At 35.6% G+C, this 27893-nt stretch overlaps 1 protein-coding gene across 2 annotated transcripts in view; it reads left to right on the top strand.

Moving 5' to 3' along the window:
• Window positions 1–27893, top strand: part of LOC149771050 (voltage-gated potassium channel subunit beta-2-like) — a 251185-nt gene that overhangs the window by 110061 nt on the left and 113231 nt on the right. For both annotated transcript variants that reach the window (XM_089948905.1, XM_089948906.1), the window contains 2 exons: window positions 4802–4839; window positions 14910–14989. In XM_089948905.1, the coding sequence (XP_089805031.1) occupies window positions 4802–4839; window positions 14910–14989 (118 nt within the window). The remainder of the gene's footprint in view (window positions 1–4801; window positions 4840–14909; window positions 14990–27893) is intronic.

Here is a 27893-nt window from a genome sequence, read left to right as displayed (position 1 = left end):
GTAGGTAGGTAGGGTAGGTAAAGTAGGTAAGGTAGGTAGGTAGGTAGGTAGGGGTAGGTAGGTAGGTAGGTAGGTAGGTTACACCACTCCCTTGATAACTTGTGCCCTGATAACATAAAGCCACCTGTAATATGGGGTCAGGTGTGGATACCAGAAAATACCCCCAAAATTGATCGTTATTTTTTAACTTGAAGAAAATCGCGATCAAAATTGGTAACGGAAACTTTGATGTATCACTCATTTTATCATCGAAAATGGTATATATGACTTGGGGATTTTAATCAACACTTTGAAATAGCAAATTTAAAAATAGGTCATACAATTTGTTGTACATTTTCTTTCCAATCAACATTACTAGTATGCTGCAATTAACGATATGTAAGGAACTTTCAGTTAATGAAAATGTCACTTACGCCGAGTGGAGGCAGTACTTTAATAAATAAATATAAATTAAATTTAAAAAGTTATCAATCGAAATTTGTGTTCTAGTTCTATCTTTTGTTTCCTTTTCAGTGCAGTCGTCATAAATGCAATGTGTCCTGTTGTAATTAAACGTAAAGTGCGTCAATCTACCGCAACTGCTATGTTCGCGAGCAGTTCTCTGAGAACCTAATTAAGTGCCGATCGTGTTTTGATAACTGACTTCCGGAAGTGTTTGTTGTATTAATGCAATGATTTAAAATCTGTCCTTTTTTGTCTTGTTAATTGTGTTCTTTGAATCAAATAAAGGAGGTGGAATAAAATAAAAGTTAAAAGGCACCAAAATCCTACAAACTTATAATCTAGCTGCCCTAGTCGTATGTTGGGTGAAATCACTTCATTTTGATCAATCGAACACTTACAAAAGTTATCGTGTATGTAACATAAACTACCTTAAATTAACCGACTCTTTCATAACTATGATCAAAGATAACAAGGCAGCCAAGCGAAATGAATACTTGGTTAAATATAGAGCTTGATTTCACAGATACGGACCAATGTGGGCAAGTGAGTTTCAGAGAATTCTTGAACTGGCACTTAGAGATATCCTCAAGGGATTTCATTATTACTTCCAATGAAATCACAACATCAATATTTTACTAATTGAACAATACAAAATTTGAGATTTTTACATAGACGATTGTCTCACGTAATAAATGTTGTGTGTTTTTGAAAAAGGAATCTTGTTTGGTGGCATATCAACCGTTAGTCTAGTTCACTGCTCGGTTGACTCCTGATTTGCCAGGATACTATTAAACATCAATACAGGAACCAGACTAATCAAGTAAACAAAAAGCAGTGAATAGGTTTTTTCATGTACACGTGATGATTGTTGAAACAAGTTGGAACGATCTTTCGCATGTTGGACATTTTGAAAATAAATGTTATTTAAACAGAATAATGAACAACTTCATTAGAAAAAGCACATTATTAAAAATTATTATTGACAGGATTGTAAAATAAGGATTCAGTCATGGAACAGCCCAGTTCCTTAATGCCCCCCCACCCCTATGGTTTTCTCAATGTCAAATCACAGGGGCTCATATTGCTGCTTACAATTGACCTTGTGTACATTTACTATATAATAACTACAAGGGAGAACACTTCTCTCCTTTCTCGCGCGACCCATTTTAAGAATAAATGCTGTTATTTCAAGCTACATTTTGCGTAGCATCATAAATTTGGTACCGATGTTCATGGGGGCTTGTATCATTGCTTACAATTTACCTGTCATAATGTACTATATAATAACTACAAGGGAGGACACTTCTCTCCTTTCTCGCATGACCCATTTAATATTAAACGCTGTTATTTCAAGCTACATTTCACGTAGTGTACTATATTTGGTACCGATATTTTCCAAAAGTTATATTTTTATATTTTGTTAAACTTAAGACAGAAAAAGCACAATTTCAAGCAACATATTGTGTAAATAATGATATATTTAATTTTTTGATGAGAAAAATGTATTCATTGCAAGGAAAGGTGTTGTTTTTTTGTATGTAAAAATTGTTTTGCTGAAAATTCGTATAGAAATCCTATGTGTATAAATAATATAGGCACTGATACAAATAATAGCTTCATTCCGAATGTGCAAAAAATATTCAGTTTCTTTTCCCACAAAGTAAGCTAATAAAAAGATAAAAATTCTGAATGTTTGCCAAAACAGATATAACTATCACTGTCGATTACCCTGGTGTTTGGTTATAGCCATCTGCTTCTTGCCTTCCAGTTGGTGTTGCAGATAACTGGTAAAATTGTTCAGGCAGAAGCTCTTAAGCAGTACTTACATCTTCTTGTGCTGTTTTGTATTTTCAGACAAAAATTTAGTAGATGCACTATAATTATTAACAATTCCTTTAAGACCTTTCTCTTAGAAATCTAGCCTGTTTCAAAACTTATTTATCACTTAACAATGCCTTCAAGAAATTTCTGCTACAAGAATCCAATTTATTTAAAAAATGATGTACCAACAATGTCTTTAATAAATTTCTGTTACAAGAATTAAGTCTATTTCAAAACATATATTTATGAACCATATCTTCTCAATTATAAATTAGAAGTGAATTTCAGATTCAAAGAATATAACCCTGATCTGCCATCGCATAATGCACCAGCAGATCAGGGTCTATATTCTACCTATTACTTATAACAAACTGTATAGATCTAGATCTGCTGGTGCAATGAGTGATGGAAGATCTGAGTTTGTGTAGTTTGCAGTTAGACTTGACTTGAAAAGCAAGTATATATGAAAACAGTGGGTTGCAACTCCTTATTTTGCATGTGGGTTGCAACACCTGATTTTGCATGTGTTTTGCAACACCTGATTTTGCATGTGTGCTGTAAAACTTGATTTATATTTGTGCCCTGGAGTTTACATTAAAATTCTGGTTCCCTAATCCATGTACTTCTAAATCAAAACCAACTGAAAACTACACAGACCCAGATTTGCCATTGCATAATGAACTGGCAGATCTTGGTCTATACAGTTTGTTAAGAGTAACCAGTAGAAGAAACCAAATAGATCCTTTGCCGGTGCATTATGCAATGGCAGATTGGGGTCTACGTTGTTTAAAATGGGATTCTACTTATAAGCGAGTATATATTATACAATTTCCTTTACGGTGTGTGTGTGATTTTGATTTTTAACATAGCTTTAATTTTTCAGTCATATCGCTATGATGTCTGCAGTGTGGCAGTTTAAAGTGATGTCTAGCACTGGGGCACCATGCCGCAGACATGTAGCATGATGTCCCACCCAGTCACGTTATCCTGACACCAGGCCAACCAGTCCTAACACTGAGCGCCTAGTGAGGCAGCTGTTTGTTTTGTGTGTGTGTGTGCGCGATTTGGATTTTTAATGTAGCTTTAACAATTTTTCAGTCATATCGCTACAATGTCTGCAGTGTGGCAGTTTATAGTGATGTCTAGCACTGGGGCATCATGCCACAGACATGTAGCATGATGTCCCACCCAGTCACATTATCCTGACACCAGGCCAGCCATTCATAACACTAACCTACCTCTTAATGCTGAGCGCCAAGTGAGGCAGCTGTTACTACCATTTTAGAAGTCTTTGGTATGACTCGGTCGGGGATCGAACCCATGACCTCACCTATCCAGGGCGGATGCTCTAACCACTAGGCCACTGGAGCGGTCCTTTAGGGACGATTTAGCAAATGTATGAGCTATCTTCCCTTACTATGCTTGGCCATGCACAAAATTAATGTAAATGAAAATCATTCGTTGCATTAACAATGACCCCTGATACTGAACTCAAGAAGGCTTTTGTAATGAAAATCATGCAAGAAAGTTAAGCATTCAATTCAAAATTTGCATATAAGGCTGCACATCTTATATTTGGACAGAAAGTTTGAACTGACTGTTTTGTTTGTTTTGTTTATTTTACAGAATGTCACATAAATCTTATTGAAAGATAATATTCAATAAATTAGGACTAGAACATTACAAGTATTACTAAACCTTATTACCTATAATACAGTATATACTGTTGTTATATGGTTCAACACTTTGTTCTTCCAGGTGGATACATCAAAATGACTGCAGTCAATTTCATTATGATGAAAGAAGACTTTAGTGTACATTTGATTGTATCTCATGGAAAGGTTGCAGAATTCTCGTAATTCCAGGTTTTATATTATATTCAATACTTCTAGCTGTCTTAGACTTGGGAACATGTTCAACCAATCAAAGACTGCCATAACAGCAGTAGCACTCTTCTCAAAGCCATCTTACAGTACTATAACCAGTATGACTTGGATTCTCTTGTTTCTGGTATATTTGTGTGACATTTTTCCAGTATCAATGACAATCTATAGCAAAGGAAACAGCAAAGGTCACATAATGAATAGAAATAAATTTAATTCATAGCACAGTGTAACAAAATACTATAAACTCAGCCACAAAGATTACACGTAGGCCCACAAAGTTCAGCAACAAACCCCTCCTCCCCACCCTCCACCCCCAAATACAAAAAAAAAAACCAACAGACACACAGGTTTAGATACTGTGTTACTGAACAAATGACATCATGACTATTTTTATATGATGAGTGTCAGAATTTCAGTAGGCTTGAATCATGGGAAATGTTCAGAGGGTACTTTTTCAGGTGTAATTTGCTCCAAAGTTCATTTGTATTGGAATGTTTTCTTTATTGCCTGAGAAACATTTACTGAAATTAATGTTGCACAATAAGGAAGTTTGTAACTGCGTCTTTCGCCTGAACAGTTGTCATTAGATTTAGTGCTGTTATAATAAGGGGAAACTATGATAATAATTTAATATTTGCTCTTTTTTGCAGGAACATGGGTAACATTTGGAGGCCAGGTTTCAGATGAGGTAATAATGTTCTTTTCTTTGCTTTTATTTTTATTTTTTTTTAAATATGGTGATACAAGTGTGGAAATAAATTTCACAATACTTAAACATTTTATAACGTGTGAATACAAGACGAAAGTTTATTTGCAGAAATATTAATTTTTTTATATTAACACTATATACTGTCATTTTCTTGATGTTTTATGTACTGTCTAACTTGCGGGACCCCGAGTGGCTGAGTGGTCTAAAGTGCTCTCTGTTACAGATCACTGCCATCTCACCTCTGTCTGCGTGGGTTTGAGTCTCGGATTCGGCTAATGTGGACATGTGAGAAAGCTTGCCAGTAGCTTCTCGTGTGTCAGTGGTTCTTTCCGGGGGTTTTCCGGGTTCTTCCTCCACCATTAATACTGGCCACCATGTATAGCCTATTGTGTGCTGAAAAATGGCTTTTAACCCTACAACAACAACAACTCTCTAACTTACATAATATTTTAGTTACTACAACATTTCATCCATACACGTGACACGTACTAGATTTCCTGGGAGTCTCTTGGTAAAACTGCCAGGTCCCTGCCCAGTCATTCAAATCTGCCATTTTTATAATGTTGCAGTCAAAATTTCTAAATGTGTACATGGTATATAGTAACCAAAACTATGCAGTTTAACTAATTGAACCAATTAGAAACTCAAACTTTCACCAATCTGCATGTTCGGCTTACAGCTGACAGTTCGTTAAATCTAAGTCGCTGTCAGTGAACCTAATATATCTTTATCAACTTGTAATAGTTTCATTTGTTGTATGTTTTACCTCTTATTAAGTCAGGATTCAGTTTGTCTGATATCTTTGTTCAAAATATTCACCAATTTAGGGAAGACAGCTCTTGGATTTGTCATGATACTATTTCATACTGATTCACATAAGTCCAAAATTACAAAATGATCATATAACTGGGCATACTGACTTGACATGCACTTTGGTTAACACCAGATGTACATGGTTGATGAATCTCTAAACAATTTGTGGCAGTAAACTAAACTAAGCTATTTATATGTGTAAATATTACACTCCTTTATTTTTAGCTCTTCTGGTTACTGACTGGAAGTTTATGGGGTGGCCTGTTATACATTATGATCCATTTGCCAGCTGGCAAACGTTTGGCATCACTACTTCTCCTGAACTATTTGGAGGATTGCCATGAGACCATTACACACTTTTCATCCCATGGTCTAGTTGGTCCAATAGGGAACCAGAGTAGCTGTCTTAAAATTCTTGTTATTGCATCTCTTTCTGAGGGGATGGTTATGTTGACACCAGAAGACTTCATATAATGTTTAGTTGGTCCTAATTATGGAAATGGTACCATTTTGACATCTAAATATGGGTCTTTCACTAAGAGACTTCTTATTATATTTAATTGGCCTTAATGAGAATGATGCTGATTTGACATTCATTATGGCCACCATGACAGCCATTTTGAAAATCATTTTCCTACTTCTATTGTGAAAGTCATCTTGATGAGATTTGAAAATGAAGTCAATCTAACTTCCAATATAGCAACCATTGTGGCCATGTTGAAAATCTTGTTGTTAATCCTCCTGAAATGGATGGTCTTATCAAAATGAGGTCTTCATCAAATTAAAGACTTTATGATGTCTAGTTGTTCCCAAATGAAATTGTGATGTGATGTGATGTGATTTTGATTATTAACGTAGCTTTAACAATTTTTGAGTCATGTCGCTACGATGTCTGCAGTGTGGCAGTTTATAGTGATGTCTAGCACTGGGGCAATATGCCGCCCAAATGAAATTAGTTCTGATTCTAACTCAAGCAGTGAACCATCTTGAAAATCTTGTTAGTGCTTGAGAATACATGTATATAGATTAATAGAAGAAACAATCATATCTTGGATTCTTGAAATTCTTTTCGGCCAGTAAAGTGTCAGATCATTTTGACAGAATCTTGCCTACACATAATATCATCTTGTGAAATTTTCTATTATGCATTTATTTGTGCAGTGATGAATCTTCTGTCAAACCAAAATACATGCTTTCTATCATTGTCTACCCATTAAGAAATACGTTGATATATGTGGGTCATTTACTTTTTTGGCAACACACAATGGCAAGTCCAAAGCCATTTCAAAGACTTCACATTATTAAAGCTGAATATCACAAGTGCTAGAGGAAATAATTTCACAGTCTGGAAATTGTTTCAGTACAGCTTGCGGCAAAACTAGAGCTTTGCAAACAGAAACACTTACAGTGCCTGAGATTCCTAGGTTCGTAAAATGACGAATATAATTTGCTCAGCTCCAAGACACAGCGAATTGTAATTTTAGAAGTTATTTGAGTCAGTTAGAAAACAGTGAACCTGAAATCCATGTAAGAAATGTCACATGATTTGAAGAATTCAAGCACTGATATATCAGAGCAGAACTAAATTATTGTCTTGTGTTGGTGTAATACAGCATTATGTTGTCTAAGAATGTGCCAGTCATAGACAGAATCAACTTATTACGTGTCTGTTTTTGCATGCTCCAACAGTGTTTATTTGCTGGCAGACATTCTTGAAAGACCAGCAAAGTTAGTCTACATTCCATTTATAAGTTTTCAATCGTCCTTTGTACCTCTTTATGCTTAATGCAGAAAGATCAAGCAATATTGATCTTTATTCCATTTAGAAATTTTAAAAGGTCCTTTGTATAATGATGCTTAATTCAGTTAAACACATAGGATCTGTATAAAGGAATTTGATAATAACTGTGATGACAAGTCACTAGTGATGTGTGTTTAAGTGAGGAAACACAACTTGCCATAGCACAATCATAACCAATTACAGGCCACACACCACTGTCTGAATACAATCTGTCATGATGCCAATTCAAAATAAACTTCATATTAGCAAATTGTGGTAAATTTGTCCCATTTCTCAGTTTGTACACTTTTCATAGGTACACAAAATGGCAAAGAGAAAAACATATATTAGGCAGTATTTAATGAAGTTGTAGTCTCTGGAATGGTCTGTTGTTAAAAACACATGCAAGCATGTTACTAGAATTGCTGTTGTACACCTGACTTGTAAAATGCATGTCTGTTATTTTGATAGCCTGTTTGATGCTAGTACCACAGTAAAGCAATATGCACAAGTTTGAATGCATTTAGCATCACTGCAGGCTTATTTGCATTCTTATGAAAACCCAGTAGGTACTACATGTATTTTGTATCAACCATATTTTGAGGGCTAATGGGAACCACATTGCATCAGTTGCTTCCTGTATAAAGGTCATGTATGTGATCACATTAACACTTCATGTACTTTGCAAATGTTTCGTTTTGAAGTGATATTTAATCCATGTACATGTACTTATATTTCACAATGTAGGGATTTATGTGGCCCTTGAATCTTTTTCCACTCAACAATGAATTTTTTTTTTTTACAAACTTAAAGTTTCTGACTGCATGTTTAACATTAATATTTGTGAGTTTAAACTGATTATATGACCAACTTAGTCATATTTGTTTTTGCAGCTATTCTCTTTCCAAACCAAACAATGGATCAAATATTGCAAAAACTTCCATATACTTTTGTCTTATAATTGCATAGACCCAAATGCAGGAGAATTCTATACTTGACACTGACCCACATGCAGGAGAGTTCTACACTTGGCATAGACCCACACACAGGCGAGTTATAGATTTCACATATATCCACATGCAAGAGTTAAATACCTGACATAAATCTGCACACAGGAAATTTATCCTTTTGACAGACTCAAACAAAGGAGATTTATACACTTGACATAGACATCAACACAGGAGTTACACACTTTACATAGACCCACACACAGGAGAGCAGTGCACTTGACATAGATCCATACAAAGGCGGGTTATACAATCGACAAAGACTCACACACAGCAGAGTTGTACCCTTAACATGGACACACACACACTGGAGAGTTCCAAAGTATACCCACACAATGGAGAGTTATACACTTGACACAGACCCACACACGAGAGTTGTATGCTTCAAATAGATCCACACACAAGGGAGTTAATACACTTGACATAAATCTACACAGCAGAGAGTAATACACTTGATGTAGACCCACACATATGAGAGTTATATGCCTAGCATAAGCCCCTACACAGGAGTGTTATACACTAGCCATAGATTAAAACACAAGAGAGTTTTCACTAGACCTAGTTCCACACTGGGGAGTGTATATACGTGACATCGATCCATACACAGCACAGCTATACACTTGATGTAAACCCACACACAGGATAGTAATACACTTGATGTGGACTCACACACAGGGGAGTCATGTACTTGACATTATAATAATAATAATAATGAGGACTTTGTATAGCACCTAATCTTTAGAAGCTATAAGCACTTTACAACATTAGACAACAGCTATAAGATTCGAAAACATATAATGATATGATTACAAAAACAAACACCATGAAATTAGAAAACATAAAATAATAAAAAAACATGCTGAGAATATTTAAGGTAGGAAACTTGATGTACAACCACAAACATGAGAATTATAAAGTTGATATAGATCCACCAACAGCAGAGTTGTATATTTGACAAGGACCCTCACACTGGAAACTTATACACTTAGATCCAAACCCTAGAGAGTTATACACTTGGTGTAGAGCAACACACAGAAGAGTTCTACACTTGATATAGACCCACACACAGGAGAATTATACACTTGATATAGATCCACACCCTTAAGAGTTCTACACTTGGTGTAGAGCAACACACAGAAGAGTTCTACACTTGATATAGACCCACACACAGAAGAGTTATACACTTGATGTAGACCCACACACAGGAGAGTTCTGCACTTGATGTAGACCCACACACAGGAGAGTTATACACTTGATATAGATCCACACCCTTAAGAGTTCTACACTTGTTGTAGAGCAACACACAGAAGAGTTCTACACTTGATGTAGATCCACACACAGGAGAGTTATACACTTGATGTAGACCCACACACAGAAGAGTTCTACACTTGATATAGACCCACACCCTTAAGAGTTCTACACTTGGTGTAGAGCAACACACAGAAGAGTTCTACACTTGGTGTAGAGCAACACACAGAAGAGTTCTACACTTGATATAGATCCACACCCTTAAGAGTTCTACACTTGGTGTAGAGCAACACACAGAAGAGTTCTACACTTGATATAGATCCACACCCTTAAGAGTTCTACACTTGGTGTAGAGCAACACACAGAAGAGTTCTACACTTGATATAGACCCACACCCTTAAGAGTTCTACACTTGGTGTAGAGCAACACACAGAAGAGTTCTACACTTGATATAGATCCACACCCTTAAGAGTTCTACACTTGATATAGACCCACACACAGAAGAGTTCTACACTTGATATAGACCCACACATAGGAGCGTTATACACTTGATGTAGACCCACACATGGGAGAGTTCTACACTCGATGTAGACCCAAACCCTGAGAGTTATACACTTGATGTAGACCCAGACAGAAGAGTTCAACACTTGATATAGACCAACACATAGGCGCGTTCTACACTTGATATAGACCCACACCCTGGAGTTATACACTTGATTATAGACCCACAACCTGGAGAGTTATACACTTGATGTAGACCCCCAGACAAAAGAATTATACACGTGATGTAGACCCATACATAGGAGAGTTTTACACTTGATATAGACCCACCCACAGGAGAATTTTACACTTGATATAGATCCACACATAGGAGAGTTCTACACTCAACGTATACCCACACATAGGAGAGTTCTACACTTGATATAGATCCACACATAGGAGAGTTTTACACTTGATATTGACCCACACATAGGAAAGTTATACACTTGATGTAGACCCACACCCTGGAGATTTCTTCACTTGATGTATACCCACACATAGGAGAGTTGTACACTTGATATAGACCCACACACAGGAGAATTTTACACTTGATATAGATCCAAAAGTAGGGGAGTTAAACACTTGATATAGACCCACACACAGGAGAGTTCTAAACTTGATATAGACTCACACCCTGGAGAGATATACACTTGATGTATACCCACACACAGGAGAATTTTACACTTAATATAGATCCACACATAGGAGAGATATACACTTGATGTATACCCACACATAGGAGAGTTCTACACTTGATATAGATCCACACATAGGAGAGTTTTACACTTGATATTGACCCACACATGGAAAGTTATACACTTGATGTAGACCCACACCCTGGAGATTTCTTTACTTGATGTAGACTCACACACAGGAGAGTTCTACACTTGATGCAGACCCACACATGGGAGAATTATACACTTGATATAGACCCACACCCTGGAGAGTTTTACACCTGATCTAGACCCACACACATAAGAGTTCTACACTTAATGTAGACCCACACACAGCGGAGTTCTACACTTGATATAGACCCACAACCTAGAGAGTTCTACACTTGATGTAGACCCACACACAGAAGAGTTCTACACTTGATTTAAAGCCACACAGAGGAGAGTTCTACACTTGATTTAGACCCACACATGGGAGAGTTATACACTTGATGTAGAGCCACACAGAGTAGAGTTCTACACTTGATGTAGACCCACAACCTGGAGGTATATGCTTGATGTAGACCCACACACAGGAGAGTTTTACACTTGATATAGACCCACACACAGGAGAGTTTTACACTTTATGTAGACCCCCAGACAGGAGATTTATACACATGATGTAGACCCCCAGACAGGAGAGTTATACACATGATGTAGATCCACACACAGGAGAGTTTTACACTTGATATAGACCCACACGTGGGAGAGATAAACACTTGATTTAGAGCCACACAGAGGAGAGTTCTATGCTTGATATAGACCCAAACCCTGGAGAGTTATACACCTGATGTAGACCCACTCATAGTCGCGTTCTACACTTGATGTAGACCCACACACAGGAGAGTTCTAAACTTATGTAGGCCCACACATAGGAGTGTTCTACACTTGATATAGACCCACACACAGGAGAGTTATACACTTGATATAGACTCACACATGGGAGAGTTCTACACTCGATGTACACCCACACATAGGAGAGTTCTGCACTTGATGTAGACCCAAACCCTGGAGAGTTATACACTTTATGTAGACCATACACAGAAGAGTTCTACACTTGATATAGACCCTCACATTGGTGAGTTCTACACCTGATACAGACCCACACCCTGGAGTTCTACAATTGATGTAGACCCACACACAGAAGAGTTATACACTTGATATAGATCCACACCCTTAAGAGTTCTACACTTGGTGTAGAGCAACACACAGAAGAGTTCTACACTTGATATAGATCCACACCCTTAAGAGTTCTACACTTGATATAGACCCACACACAGAAGAGTTATACACTTGATATAGACCCACACACAGGAGAGTTTTACACTTGATATTGACCCACACATAGGAGCGTTATACACTTGATGTAGACCCACACATGGGAGAGTTCTACACTTGATGTAGACCCAAACCCTGAGAGTTATACACTTGATGTAGACACAGACAGAAGAGTTCAACACTTGATATAGACCAACACATAGGCACGTTCTACACTTGATATAGACCCACACCCTGGAGTTATACACTTGATATAGACCCACACGCAGGAGAGTTTTACACTTGATATTGACCCACACATGGGAGAGTTATACACTTAATGTAGAGCCAAACGGAAGAGTTATATGCTTGATACAGACCCAAACCCTGGAGAGTTCTACACTTGATGTAGACCCACGCACAGGAGTTTTACACTTGATATAGACCCAAACCCAGCAGAGTTATACACTTGATGTAGACCCACACCCTGGAGAGATCTACGCATGATGTATATCCACACCCTGGAGTCATACACTTTATGTAGACCCACACCCTGAAGATTTCTTCACTTGATGTAGACCCACACATGAGAGTTCTTGATGTAGACCCACACACAGTAAAGTTCTACACTTGATGTAGACCCACACCCATGGGAGAATTATACACTTGATGTAGACCCACACATAGGAGAGTTCTACACATGATGTAAACCCACACACAGGAGAGTTAAACACTTGATGCTTTAGGGATATGTCAGTCAAAAGCAAATCTCCTGCATTGAAATATAAATCTATGTTCGAAAATGTCCTGCATTGAACTACAGATCTCCTGCATTGAACTACAAATCTATATATGAAACCCAGATGTCCTGCATGGAACCACAAATCTGTGTTGGAAAACCAGATGTTTTGCATTCAGCTAAAGATATCCTGAATTGAACTACAAATCATTTATGTTGGAAACCAAGATGTCCTGCATTGAGCTACAAATCTATGTTGGAAACCCAGGTGTCCTGCTTTGAACTACAAATATATGTTGGAAACCGAGATGTCCTGCATTGAACTACAAAATCAGATATGTGGAAACCCAAATGTCCTGCTTTGAACCACAAATCTGTGTTGGAAAACCAGATGTCTTGCATTCAACTACATATATCCTGCATTGAAATACAAATCATTTATGTTGGAAACCAAGATGTCCTGCATTGAGCTACAAATCTATGTTGGAAACCCAGGTGTCCTGCTTTGAACTATAAATATATGTTGGAAACCCAGATGTCCTGCATTTAACTACAAATCTATGTTGGAAAACCCAGGTGTCCTGCTTTGAACTACAAATCTATGTTGAAAAGCCAGATGTCCTGCTTTGAACCACAAATCTATGTTGGAAACCCAGAAATGCTGCCCCCCCCCCATGCCTTTGGCATAATACCCATGCTATTCTACCAAGTAAAATTTGTATTACTAATATGCTAACAAATGGTTAAGTATGCCTAAAATTAGTAACAGTTTATTGATCCTACTGACCTTTCATATCAGTTGTTATTTGCAAAGGGAGGCAGCACAGATTAAGGCAAATAATTACACTAGTTACCTCCTTTGGATATTTGGTAATTCTCTAAGTGATAGTTGGAAAAGGTTTCTAACAGTTATGATCTAGATGTTAATATATATTCTGTATTAACATACAAACAAATGAAAATTCAGAATAATGTTAATATAAATGTTTTTACAGCAGTTAGTATTTTATAGTAGTAAAATAGAGCATTATTAGCAGTATCTCTATTTATGATGGTAAAACAGGATGAATAACAGTATCTCTGTTTATGATGGTAAAGCAACATAATTAGCATTATCTCTGTTCTTAATGGTATAAAACACCATGATTAGCAGTCTCTTTTTATGATGGTAAAACATCATGATAAGCAATCTCTTTTTATGATGGTAAAACATCATGATATGCAGTGTCTTTGTTAATGATGGTAAAACAGCATGATAAGCAGTGTCTTTGTTAATGATGGTAAAACAGCATGATAAGCAATCTCTTTTTATGATGGCAGTGTCTTTTTTAATGATGGTAAAACAGCATGATAAGCAATCTCTTTTTATGATGGCAGTGTCTTTTTATGATGGTGAAACAGCATGATAAGCCATCTCTTTTTATGATGGTAAAACATCATGATAAACAATCTCTTTTTATGATGGTAAAACATCATGATATGCAGTGTCTTTGTTAATGATGGTAAAACAGCATGATAAGCAGTGTCTTTGTTAATGATGGTAAAACAGCATGATAAGCAATCTCTTTTTATGATGGCAGTGTCTTTTTATGATGGTGAAACAGCATGATAAGCCATCTCTTTTTATGATGGTAAAACAGCATGCTTTGCAGTGTCTTTTTATGATGGTAAAACAACATGATAAGCAGTCTCATTTTATGATGGTAAAACAGCATGATAAGCAGTCTCATTTTATGATGGTAAAACAGCATGATAAGCAGTGTCTTTGTTAATGATGGTAAAACAGCATGACAAGCAGTGTCTTTGTTAGTGATGGTAAAACAGCATGATTAGCAGTGTCTCTGTTTATGATGATATAGAAGAATCACTGAGTTACATTGTTCCATCTTGTTTAAGGTAAATTGGGACCACTTTAACCCACCAAAGCATCAATTATTTCAATATTTTGATTTCAGATCGCTGAGGAGATTCTGACATTGGCATATGAAAGTGGAATCAATTTCTTTGACACGGCTGAAGTGTATTCTGCTGGAAAGTAAGTGTGTGTATATATTATATATATATATATATATATATATATATATATATATATATATATATATATATATATATATATTGAAAAAGACTATTATCATAAATTTTAGAGACATTTGAAAGGAATCTCTACAGATGTTTTGAACCTGGGTCTATCTATTTTATGTCCATTTATCTATCTGTCTGTCTGTCTGTCTGTGTATGTATGTATGTATGTACAGTGAAACCCCTTGAAGCCAGACCCTCTTTTTACTGAAATCCTCTCCATATGAAAATTTGTTTGTTTTGATCCAAAATTTCTCGATCTTCAATATCATCATTTCTCCAATAAACCCAAACCTCTGAAATTCAGAATCCAGATTAATTTTTTATCCTAAATTTCACTCTTAAATTAAAATTAAGTGCCATAAAACCAAAGCTCACAAAATTCAATTCAAACTTAACAATTTGTTTTAGCTGCTAATGTCCTGACAACATTCTTGAGCAGATTTGTATGGTTAGCAAACACTGTAATAGGCTTAAATGTGCAAATATGTCCTTAGGGCATGTGAAGTTAAAACAATACTTGACACATGCTCTGTACAGATTAGGGCTGACACTAGGTTAATCTTGATGCCCTTGTATGATAAAAACAGCCAGGTTGTAAGGTTGATTATTAATTAATAACTAAATGCTTGTTTTATCCATTTATCTGCTTATTAACTATTTGTGTGTGTGATTGATACTATTCATTGGTATACATTTTGATCAATAGAACATTTGTTTTTTAATTGGATACCTTGGCTTTGTTAACCAGACTACACATTTTTCTTAATCTTTTTCACTTATACACATACATACACAGATGTTCTCTCATAATTATATTCTCTATCTCTCTCTCAGGTCACATAAGTACTTATAACAAGACATTAATTCACAACTGTGAAACCTCAGTAAACTGAATACCTCTTGGAACAAAAACATAAATTTTATCCCAAGGGCATTTGGTTTTGAGGGGTTTTACTGTATATGTGTATGTGATTGTGATTGTTTGTGTATTCGATTATTACACAATTTTCATGTAACAGTGGATTTTATTCAGTTATAAAGTTAATGGCAAATTCAGTTATGTTTGGTTTGTCACACAAACACATAAAGCTGACATTTTTTACATCACGTGATGACTGTTCAAACTGCTGGTAGTCTTTCATTGCTTTCAGCTGTAAGTCTGGGAAATGTTCATTTTGTCTTGCCTTAGAGACTGAAGAATAATATGTTGACATAAAATTTGCAGTGGATTTGTTGCACCTTGAGTTTAAAATTGTGTGCAGCTAACCTTTGAGGATAGTTTTATTTAGGCAGCATAGAGTTTACTTTAAGAAGATAAACACTTGTTGAGGCAAGTTGCAGATTATATCATATTGCCTCACCTCTCGAGTCTTAATTTAGAAAACAACTTAGAACAGCTGGAGTTGAAATCACTGTTAGCATCAGCTGTGAAATAATGGAAGTATAGCTTATATTCCAATAAGAACTTGTAACAAACAAAATGGGCCTGATTGCATTACTGAATTATGTATCATGGTATGAAGAAAAAAACGTGTTGAGTCAAGTTGCAGATGTTATCAAATTTCCTTCCCTCTGGAGTCTTAATTTAGAAAAGAGATTTGAAACTGGTGTTCACATCACAGTTAGTATCATCTGTGAAATAATGGCAGTATAGCTTTTATTTCATTAAGAACTTTTAACAAAGAAATTAGTCCTGATTGTATTGCTAAATTATGTATTGCAGTATTAAGTGAACCTGTGGCATGTCTGTACTTTTAGGAAATTATGTTAGTCTTGGATCAGAATTACCCCCCCAAAAAAAATTTTTCATATTTTTTATTGCTTGTTGATTGTGAACCACTTTTCATGCAAAAATCATATTGGATATAGCCTATTCTTGTGGTACTATTTAGCTACACAGTGCAGGTTTAATATCACAATCAATCATTTAATATGAATATATGCATATTCACATATCGTACCTAAAGGAAAACGTTTCATACAAGACCTATATTAATTTAACATTTTCAGTTTTTTCATTTAAATTCTGTTACTACCATGTCTTATGTCAGCTTCATAAATGAATGTTGTCATTAAAGTTTTCCTCTCAACATCTTATTTCGAGTGGCCGAGTGGTCTACGGCGCTCTCCATTATGGATCACTGCCATCTCACCTCTGTCTGCGTGGGTTCGAGTCTCAGATTCAGCCAATGTGGGTATGTGAGAAAGCTTGCCAGTAGCTTCTCGTGGGTTGGTGGTTCTTTCCGGGGTTTTTGCGGGTTCTTCCTCCACCATTAATACTGGCCGCCATGTATAGTCTATCGTGTGCTGAAAAATGGCGTTAAACCATACAACAACAAAAATCAAATTCTTATTTTTTCTATCAGCTTGGTCATCTTTGGCATCCTGACTGGGTAAAGCCATGGTAGATGAATAATAAATAATAATAATAGTGAGGACTTTGTATAGCGCCTAATCTTTAGAAGCTTTAAGTGCTTTACAACATTAGACAACACCTATAAGATAAAAAACATATAATGATATTATTACAAAAAACAAACACCATGATATTAGAAAAACGTTAAAAAATATTAGAAAACCATGCTGAGAATATTTCAGGTAGGATATATATATATATATATATATATATATATATATATATATATATATATATATATATATATATTAATAATAATGACTTTGCATAGCACCTAATCTTTAGAAGCTTTAAGCGCTTTACAACATTAGACAACACCTATAAGATAAAAAACATATCATGATATGATTACAAAAATAAACACCATTAAATTAGAAAACATTATTAAAAAAACCATGCTGAGAATATTTCAGGTAGGAAACATTAGGATTTTAAGTTTGTTCTTGCAGTCGAAATAAGTGAGTTTTGAGAGCCCTCTTGAATGTGATCACTGTGTCCTGATGGATTATTATTATTGTCATGGCTAGTATTTTCGTCGATATAATCATGATTGCTTCAATATATATCCTTGTTATTGTTGATATCATTACACCTCCTGATGAAACATCATATTAACATGTACATTTCAAATGGATGTCATGGTTGCCACAAATGGTGCCATGATGGAGGTCTTGAAAATGGTACTTTTTTTCCACAATGGATGGTCAAATTTATGAACTGTTCAAAACAGTGTCATCAATGAAGTATAGCAGACATAGTTTCAATTCTCAGCTTTTGAAAGTAAAATACGATTTTGCATTCCTAGAAATTCGTTTCACCCAGTCCAGTTTCAGGCCCATTGAGGGACTCTTCTTATTAATTATGCTGGGTAACAAGCTCCTTTGGCTGTGATGTACATGAGGAAAAATAGTGCTCTGGGTTTTTAGTATTTTAGACTCTGTTTTTTTTCCCAAAATCTTAATTACCTTCAGCAGATATACTGTATTGATGCACTTTAGAAACATTTATTATATTTATAACATTTATATGATAGCATTAATCACCTCCTATATATGTAACTTTTATATGGCCAATAAACACTGTGCAGATGACTTGAATACAGTAGTCTTCATTACACAATTATTGTTTGAATTGCAATAACTAGATTCTCAATAATATATATATATATATATATATATATATATATATATATATATATATATATATATATATATATATATTAAATGCTACAGGACATGATTATTTTGATGTGATCAAACTTTTAACATTCTGGTGGGGCTTTTTTTGTCTTAAATTTCATCCCCTCCTGATACAAGTAAAATAAAGATTATCTTAGCAAGTTTGATCTGCTTTTGAAAGTTGTAATTTACAGATTAGTTTTTATATATTCTGGATAAAATATGATGAAATGAGTAATCATGATATATAATATTATATATTCAAGGCATGCATTCATTAAAAGAAAAGTATTATTACAAGTAATGGACTTTGAGGAGACCTGAGTATTTGTTGTGTTAAATGGGCTAGATCAACGACTCAAAATGAAATATATTTATGATATGTATATCAATATCTTTTGTATTTGTCACTCATTAACTGTAAATTGTAGTAATTATCTATAAAGAAGATATTATATAGCTAATTTTGTACACGGTTGTAGATTATATTTTAATATATTAGGAGTGCCAAGATTATATTTTAATATAGTAGGAGTGCCAGTAGATTGTGTAAGCTCTATGAAGAGATGTCAAGTTTCTAACAATAATACCAGTTTACAAGTTTGTGGTTATTTCCCATTGGATTGGTTGGTCAAGTGGGTTCTTAGAAGAATTAAGTTATTTCCCACGATATAGGTCAGGCCAGGTGGGTTCTTTTACAATGTGGGATATTTGGAAAATGTTTAGTAACAGGTAGGAACAAAATGTGTTTTCACCCCTTATACTTGTATATAAGTACATGGAACTGGACAGTTATTTCATTCTTATTTCCTCTGTCCTTGTAATATGAAGTTTGCAAATGTCTTTAATGTTGTGTTTAAACATTATCTGAGAAGAAACATTGGTCTGTATTATTCATTGGAATTACAAAGTGTTAATTGGATTAAAATATTCTGGCACTATTAGTATTTATTCAAAGGACTTATGGACAATGCTGCTGTGATAATTCAGGACTGTTGGCAGACCATTGCATTCAAAGATTTGGAATTAATTAACATTCAGTTCTTTTGGATGTGTTTAGAACTGTTTTAGGATTATTTTGAATTTAATTCATAAAACTGTAAGTTCCACTTCAATTTTCATTTTTAAAGAATGACAGGTGTAAGATGAAGATGTTTTCATTTGCAACATGCACAGTGGAGAGAATGTTGGCATGCCTCTATGCTACTTTCAGGTACTTTGGCTGAAATTTCTTTGGATATTGTACTTGTGGAAATTGTAAATAAGCACACACTGCTAACTAAAATGACTTCTCCCATGTGCTCAAAAAGTCAACCTGCATTGGTGTAAAGTATACAGGCAGTTATTAAGATCGGGAAAATGAATTTGTCAAACTAGACAATACCAGACTCTGAGCTATCATTTTTTAGGTGCACATATGAAGTAAGACCAGGCTGGATACCCTATACCCCTGTGACGTTTGCACGCATTGGGGTGGGGTTCTCCCAATATATTAATTAAATTATGATGGAAGTTCCACCCTGGCTCATGAGGTTAGAAAGTTAAATTAGTGACGAGGTAGATTTATAGCTCTGAGCCCCCAGTCAGGAATGCCGACGGTTAAATTATAGAGAACATGAAGATGAATTCAATTAATAACAATTTAATAAATTTGATAATTTAAAACGATGAACTCTCAATCACCCATCTTTCCCTCGACCAAGTGGCAGCCTAATTCATCCTGTGATTTACAGTGTGAGTTCGATTTTCCCCCTGTCCTTGCGTCTACTCATCTCTTTCTTTCCCGCTAATTCCTTCCTTCCTTCTGTTCCTCCAACACCTCCTTCGACTCCGTTTCCCTCTCGACTATCTCCTCCTCCAATTCCGCTCCCAATTTCCTCTTCCTCCCTTCTCTCCCCTTTCCTCCTAGACTTCAACTTCTCCTGACTTCTCTCCTTTCTTCTCCTCTCCTCCGTCTCTCTATCTGAGGCTACGGGACCAAACTGTAACTGGTCTGTCCCTCAAAGCTTCCTGTGAAAAACCACAAGGCGTTAACATATGCTTTATCGAATCTCACCTCACACTAGATCAACAATTAATCATCAGATAAGGCTATCACGGTTTCTGTCACGCATGCGTACACATTGAAATTCCCACACACTCCATGCAGGGTAAACAATGGCGTAATAACACGGTATCAGCGAATTGTCATACAGACATCAATACATTGCGTCACGTCAGTGTATACACATATATTTAATCTCACTGTACTACAATCTGACAACAATCAGACGTATGTCTGTACATTACACAAATATTCAACAATGGCAAAATCTATAATCACATGAACACATGTGTTAGCCTACTATAAAATACCCACATAGCGAATTACAATATTAACTCTTACGACGGCTAGCAAGCTATATAATTCTTTACAAATATCAACTCATCCCTTCAAAATATGCAAACATATTAACACCACAAAGTAATTCTTCGTACTACGATTCTAGTAATAATAAAGTATACATACGATCTACAATTAAAAATGCAGTCGCATTCTGCAAAGACTGAACAATTAGCTCACTGACCTTATTTGAAGCTGTATGTACTTAGAATTTCCCGTTCTAAGATATTCCCGCCAATAACGAATGCTATTTGGAGTTATGCTGCTCTCCTCAGGGCAAACTTTCTAGCGAACTAATTCTTGCCAGAAGACGCGGGGATATCATTCTATCCAAATCAAGGTCTCTCCCCTATCATGATTCTGATTGGGTGGCACTGTGACCCTGTCCAATCGTCTTAGCGGCCAGTTCAACCTGGCTGTCTGTCTGCAGGGAAAAAAGTTAAGACACTCCCACTCCTTTGTGCAACTTCTTTTGATCTGGACAAATGTTTCCACATCTAGGTGATAGTTGGCTATCTGGCGTCTTTGCAGCTCCTAGGTCTGGCTCTCCACTTCTAGCCACGGCAATCTTACATAATGGATTAGTGCTAGCCTTCGGCAATGTTTGACATCAGACAATGGCTTGTCAGAATTACCTTGATTATACATGTTTCAAACTGGGGCTACTCTGGGTCGGGGTAAATGTGACAACCCCATATTACAGCTATCAGTCATACACTAAAATAATGGGAATTATAAGTTCTTTTAACAGTATTTAAGATACACCTTTTTTTAAATAGCCATTAAAACCAGACTAGACAATACCAGCCTCTGAAAGTGCAATGAATGATGACCAAATATATACAATGTAAAAAATGTTACCAGCTGTTTTTTTAATAAAAATTTGCCTGTAAAGTCCATGAGGTGTAAATGACCAAGTGGAGCTATTGTTTTTTTTTTTATATAGGTGCACATCTGAAGTAAGGCCAGGCTGTATACAATATAACCCATTCTACACCTATCAGTCATACACTAAAATAATATGAATTGTAAGTTCTTTTAACTGCACGTAAGATATACATGGTCTTTTTTAAATAACCATTATAACCAGTGAGGAAAACTGGGAAATTCTTTTTCTTTACAAATCTAACCCTATGCAAATTGCAAAACTATACAGTGCCACCTAACTTATTTGTTGAATTTTACAAAACTTGTCAGTTTTTGCTTTTTTCTGTAATTTAGTTTATGCCTATAGTCATAATAATTAGGTCACATATTTGGGGAATACTCCATTTGTAATTAGGTGACATGTTTGGGGAATACTCCATTTGTAATTAGGTCACATGTTTGGAGAATATTCCATTTGTAATTAGGTCACATGTTTGGGGAATACTCCATTTGTAGCTAGCGCATTTGCATAGTCAGCAGACACTGAGAAAATGACACATGCTTCATGTTACATGGAACTGTTAAAAGTATTACCAAAATAAATCCTAAACATTAACAAAATGCACAATTTAGTGCAGTTAGTAATCATTTGAACCTAGTTAGTTGTAGATGGTTTACTATTGTTATAATCTTTATAACCTAGTTTGTTATTAATATAGATTTAATTATTTCAGGTAGTATTGATGTTATATATTGTATATAGTTGTCTTGACAAAATTAATTGTTGTTTGCTTAAAATAGAGGGGTAATTGTTTTTAGCAACAATCCCGGTTAAAATATGGTGTTTACTACATGTAGCCCATTGAAGTGATATTACATCCAGCAGTTCAGGCTGGAAAGCAATTGAGACAAAGTAACCTTTCATTGTTGGGAAATGGTTTGTTTGTAGACTTAAAATAAATCACTGATGGCAAGTTTCCCTTTATAGCCAAACATTTAGATTTATCACTGTGCATGGGTGCCCGATTTAAACTCTAAACATGTATTGGCCTACATCCATAAAATTAAGTAGCTGACCACTACATGTTTGCCTTGCCCCACCCCCAGCCCTCTTTCCAACAGTAATTCTATGGGTACCCCTGTGATCATGCATTGCAATTATTATAGCTCCTTAAGTTTAAAGTACCTACATTAGAGTCAGGTAGTTATAGTGTCATTTGGAATTAATTAGCTCATAAGGAAATATTTTACCAGTAATTTTCCACTTAATATATACATTTTGGAATTTCTGGTAAATCTTGGTAAGGAGTGTGAATGGAGATAGAGTATATATAGCAATAATTAGGTTATAGAATTTAGTTTTTGTGAATTCTGTTTTGTGTGCTAGAGGTAGGTAAATGTCCACAGTTATTACAGTTAGGCCAACAGATAGCTCAGCATTAGACAAGAAAGGTCTTCAGGGAATGATTCTATGAGGTCAGCTAGGTTAGGTGATAAGCTACAATCAATCATAGTGCAGTCAGACAGTTATCCAGACAGACAGGCAGCTTGTAGAACTATAAGGCTTCATTTTGAATGAATTATGTTATAGATGAACCCTTTCACTTGTCTAATTTCCTAAGAGTGCAGTTACAGCAGAATAGGCTCTACAGTATAGTAATGGATAGTTTACTGTTGTTAAATTCATTATTTAAACCCGATTAGTAATACAGTAGATGGTTTACATTCATCTTAATCATTTCAGCCTAGTTAGTAATAGATGATTTATAGTTGTTATATCAATTTCAACCCAGTTAGTAAACAGATGGTTTACCATTGTTATAATAACTTCAAAGCAGTGAGTAATAGTGGTTTACAGTTGTTATAATCATTTCAATGCAGTTAGTAATAGATGGTTTACAGTTGTTATTATCATTTTAGTGCAGTTAGTAGTGGAAGGTTTACAGTTGTTATAATCATTTCATTTCAGTTAGTAATAGATGGTTTACAGTTGTTATAATCATTTCATTGCAGTTAATAGTGGAAAGTTTACATTCGTTATTATTATCATTTTGGTGCAGTTAAGTAGTGGAAGGTTTACAGTTGTTAAAACTGTCTATCAATGCAATTAATAATAGACAGTTTACAGTTGTTATAATCATCATCATCATCATCATCAAACCCTTAACCCAAGAGGTCGTTGGGGCACCACAGTTGACTTTACAACCAGTTTTCTCCATCTTTACTTCAGTTCTCTACTGCCCATTGGGAATCTCCAAATCCCATACCTGTCCACTCCTTAATGTTGTCTTCCCACCTCTTTTTCTGTCAGCCTTTTCTTCTGCACCCTCGCACTGTGCCTTACAAGATTGTTTTTGCCAGTCCAGATGATCTTGAGACATGACCGTACCATTTCAGTTTATGCTTTTTTACAGTGATCTTTATAGGATCCAATGGCTCATTGGATCCTGTTGTGGACTTCTTCGTTGGTTACATGGTCAATCTCTGAGATGCCCAAGATCTTGCGGTAGCATCCATGTTTCACAAGCATACAGAACGATGGATATGACAATCAAGGGCATCAGCCTGATATGGGAACCAAAAGCAATTTCGGTATCTTTACATTTTGGTCTCAACATTGTTATTGCTGCTCTCGTCTGGGCAATCCTGCAAAGTAATTCTGGTTTGGAGCCCTCACATGCCAACATCTGTGACTTGTGTTAATGTAATGAATGTTGGTCTTAGTGACCACTATCCTACTTTTTTGACAAGAAAGGTTAAATGCAAGAGAAATAAGAAAAATACACACAAAAGGATCACTTACAGATCATTCAAAAAATTTAAAGAAGAGCAATTTTTTAATGACCTATATAAAGTGGATTGACATAGATGAAGCTCAGAGGGTGTGGACTGACTTATTTATGGCTGTAGTCTCTAAACTTGCACCACTGAAAGTACATCCAGTAAAGAATGAAATCCAACCTAATTGGCTTACTACTGAGAGATGCTATGAAAACATGAGACTAATTCAAGGCTATGGGAAACCACACACAATATAAAGTATGGAGAACAATATAAAGTATGGAGAAATAAAATAACAAGTATGATTAAAAATGCTTAAGAAAACCGTATTATCAATCATTGCTTGAAAACAAAAAGAGCAATACAAACCCCATTTGGAAAGTCTTCAATGATCTCACTGGAATAACACACAAAGATCAGACAAATAAAATTCACTCACTTCTGGTAAATGACACCATAGTCACTGATGATACTGACATTGCAAATGTTTTTCAATGATTTTATCACCAACATTACCACAAAATTAAAAGAACCAGTGATAGAAAACAACTACATGTAACAACTAAAATATCTAAGGAGGTATGTTTCTCTATTCCACCAGTATCAAAAAACTTGGCTAAAAAATGTCTCAGTAAACTTAATCCAAAAAAGCTACAGGACTGAATCAGATTGGTCCACAACTTATTAAATCTTCTGCCTCTGCTATTTTAGATAGCATAACATTCATAATCAGTTTAAGTATTGCAACCTCATCTGTCCCCAAAATATGGAAAACTGCAAAAGTAACTCCTATTCACAAATCTGTTCTAAGGATGATGCTGATAACTACCGACCAATCTCAATGCTACCAAACATGTCAAAATTGATTCAAAAACATGTCCATGACTCATTTATGTCATATTTAACCAAACGCTTGCTGTTACACCCCTAATCAAGGTTTAGACAGAAACATTCATGTGAGACTGCCTTTATCTTCCTAACTGATAAATGGCTTCAAGCATCTGACCAAGATAGAAGAATAGGATCTGTATTTGTAGATTTCAGAAAAGCTTTTGACAAGGTTCATGAAATCCTTTTGAAGAAACTGAAAATGTACCAGTGTGGTGAAAGCAGTTAGATGGTTTACTTCATACTTAAGTGAGAGAACACAACTTGTTTATGTAAATAATGTTCTGTCTGAATGTGGAACAGGTAGATATAGAATACCACAAGCCTCAATTCTAGGTCCATTGCTATTTATTTTATTTATTAATAGCCTTCCACTTTTACTAAGGGACTCAATATCATCTACAGATCTCTATGCAGATGACACAACATTGTCAGACATCCAAAACAAAAAGCATGAACTCGAAATTTCTTTACAGAATGCTGTAAACAAACTGAAAAACTGGTGCACATGCAATGGCATGGTGGTAAATACTAGTAAAACTAAAATATTACTTATATCAACATGACAAAAAAGGACAAATCTTGATAGTGATGAACTATGTCTGACATGGAAGGATACAAATTTGCAAATGGTCTGTCATCATGGACTACTTGGTGTTTTGGTAGATAAGAACCGATCATGGACAGAACATATCAAGCATATCAGTTTTAAAAAAGTCAATTTAAGTTTATGGCTTCTCAGTAGGATAAGACATTTTCTCCCCCAAAGGCACAGAAAACTATTTTATAACAGTTACTAATGATAAAAACAGCAAAGCTGGCAAATCTTCAAAAAAGAGCATCTGAGCTAGTATCAATCCAGAAATTAAGCAATTAAAATCAAGCTAGTAAGTTAAAGTATTACCTATTAACTCATTCGGCCCCAGAGGTTTTTGTCATTTTTGCCTGAAATATGTGTAGGAAATACATTTGGGGGGCTATTTCTGAATGCATCGTAATACATTGGCTTTCAACAGATTTTCCATGAGACTAATGCCTAGTTGTATTATAACATCATTTTCTATTGGTTATTTTGATTGCGCATGAGATGAAGAGAAAAAGTTGGATTGTTTTTTGTTTTGTTTTTCTTTTCTTAATGGACCCATCATTTTCGTATGGAGACCGCAATTTATTCCAAATGCCCACCTTATCCTAGTTTTTGCAAAGGTTCACCTGTGTGCAGTTAAGACCGGTATGCCTTAGATTTGAGGCCAAAAGGTCTAAAATCCGGACACAAAATCGCATTCCGATCTTGGCCGAATTTTGGGTGAAAATAAACCGGGTCCAAAAAATGAGGTTTTCCCCTCTGTATTTTGTAGTGCAACTAGAACTTCCAGATTATTTGGTATAATTTTAGAGCTATATCTGTTTGCTTTTTTTTAATACCACCCATGTTGGTGTATCTTAAATGACCTTGATGCTGCAGAGCTCGGAAGTAGGGTACAGCCTCATCACACCTACAGACAGGATTGGGGTCGGTTAAAGACCGAATCCATTTGAGAAAAACCAAATTAATGTACAGGATATCCAATAATAGTGCTCCTGAATATTTACAATTACTATTCCAGTATAGGCTACCTAGCAATACTCACCACCTGCGATCCATGACTACCAAACAGTATAAAATTCCCAAACCAAATAAGGAATCATTTTTAAAAGGTTTCCAATACTCTGGAACTTTGATCTGGAATAGTATTCCAGTTGAGATTAGAAATGTCCATTCTATTTCCTTCTTCCAAATCCAGTATATCCAGTGGCTTCAGAGATGCAGCTAAAATAAATAAATTCCTTTGTATGAGGGCCTCAAGGTAGATCGGTCCTTAGCTAATTGTGTTACCCTCTTTAAGTAAAGTCATTATTATTGTGATTATTATTATTATTATTATTATTATAACTCATCCCAAGTACTTGAAGCTTGTGACTCTGTCCAACTTCTGTTCACTGACCTTTATTTCTGCACTGATGCCATTGGTGTTGTTTGTTATCAGTTTTTTTTTTTTTAGCACTAATCTCAATCATATGCTGTGGAGGTTGTGTCAGTGCACTCAACCAAGTCAGCCAGTTCTTTTTCCTCTCCTGCTAAACCATCAATATCATGTGCGAAGCAAAGGTTTGTGATTGTTCTTCCTCTGATGCTGACAGTGCCCTTGTGGTCATGTAAGGTATCCTTCATGAGCCTTTTACAGGAAAATGGTGAAGAGTGTAGGTGACAGTATACATCCCTGTCTGACTCCAACTGTTGTTCAAAACCAGTCTGACCTCTGCTGCCATTGATGAGTACAACACTGGTGGCTTTGTTATAGAG

This window comes from Sinohyriopsis cumingii, unplaced genomic scaffold, assembly GCF_028554795.1.
Source record: "Sinohyriopsis cumingii isolate HCF-2022 unplaced genomic scaffold, ASM2855479v2 utg002136l, whole genome shotgun sequence".
Lineage (NCBI taxonomy): Eukaryota > Metazoa > Mollusca > Bivalvia > Unionida > Unionidae > Sinohyriopsis > Sinohyriopsis cumingii.
This window is presented reverse-complemented; position numbering and strand designations above follow the sequence as displayed.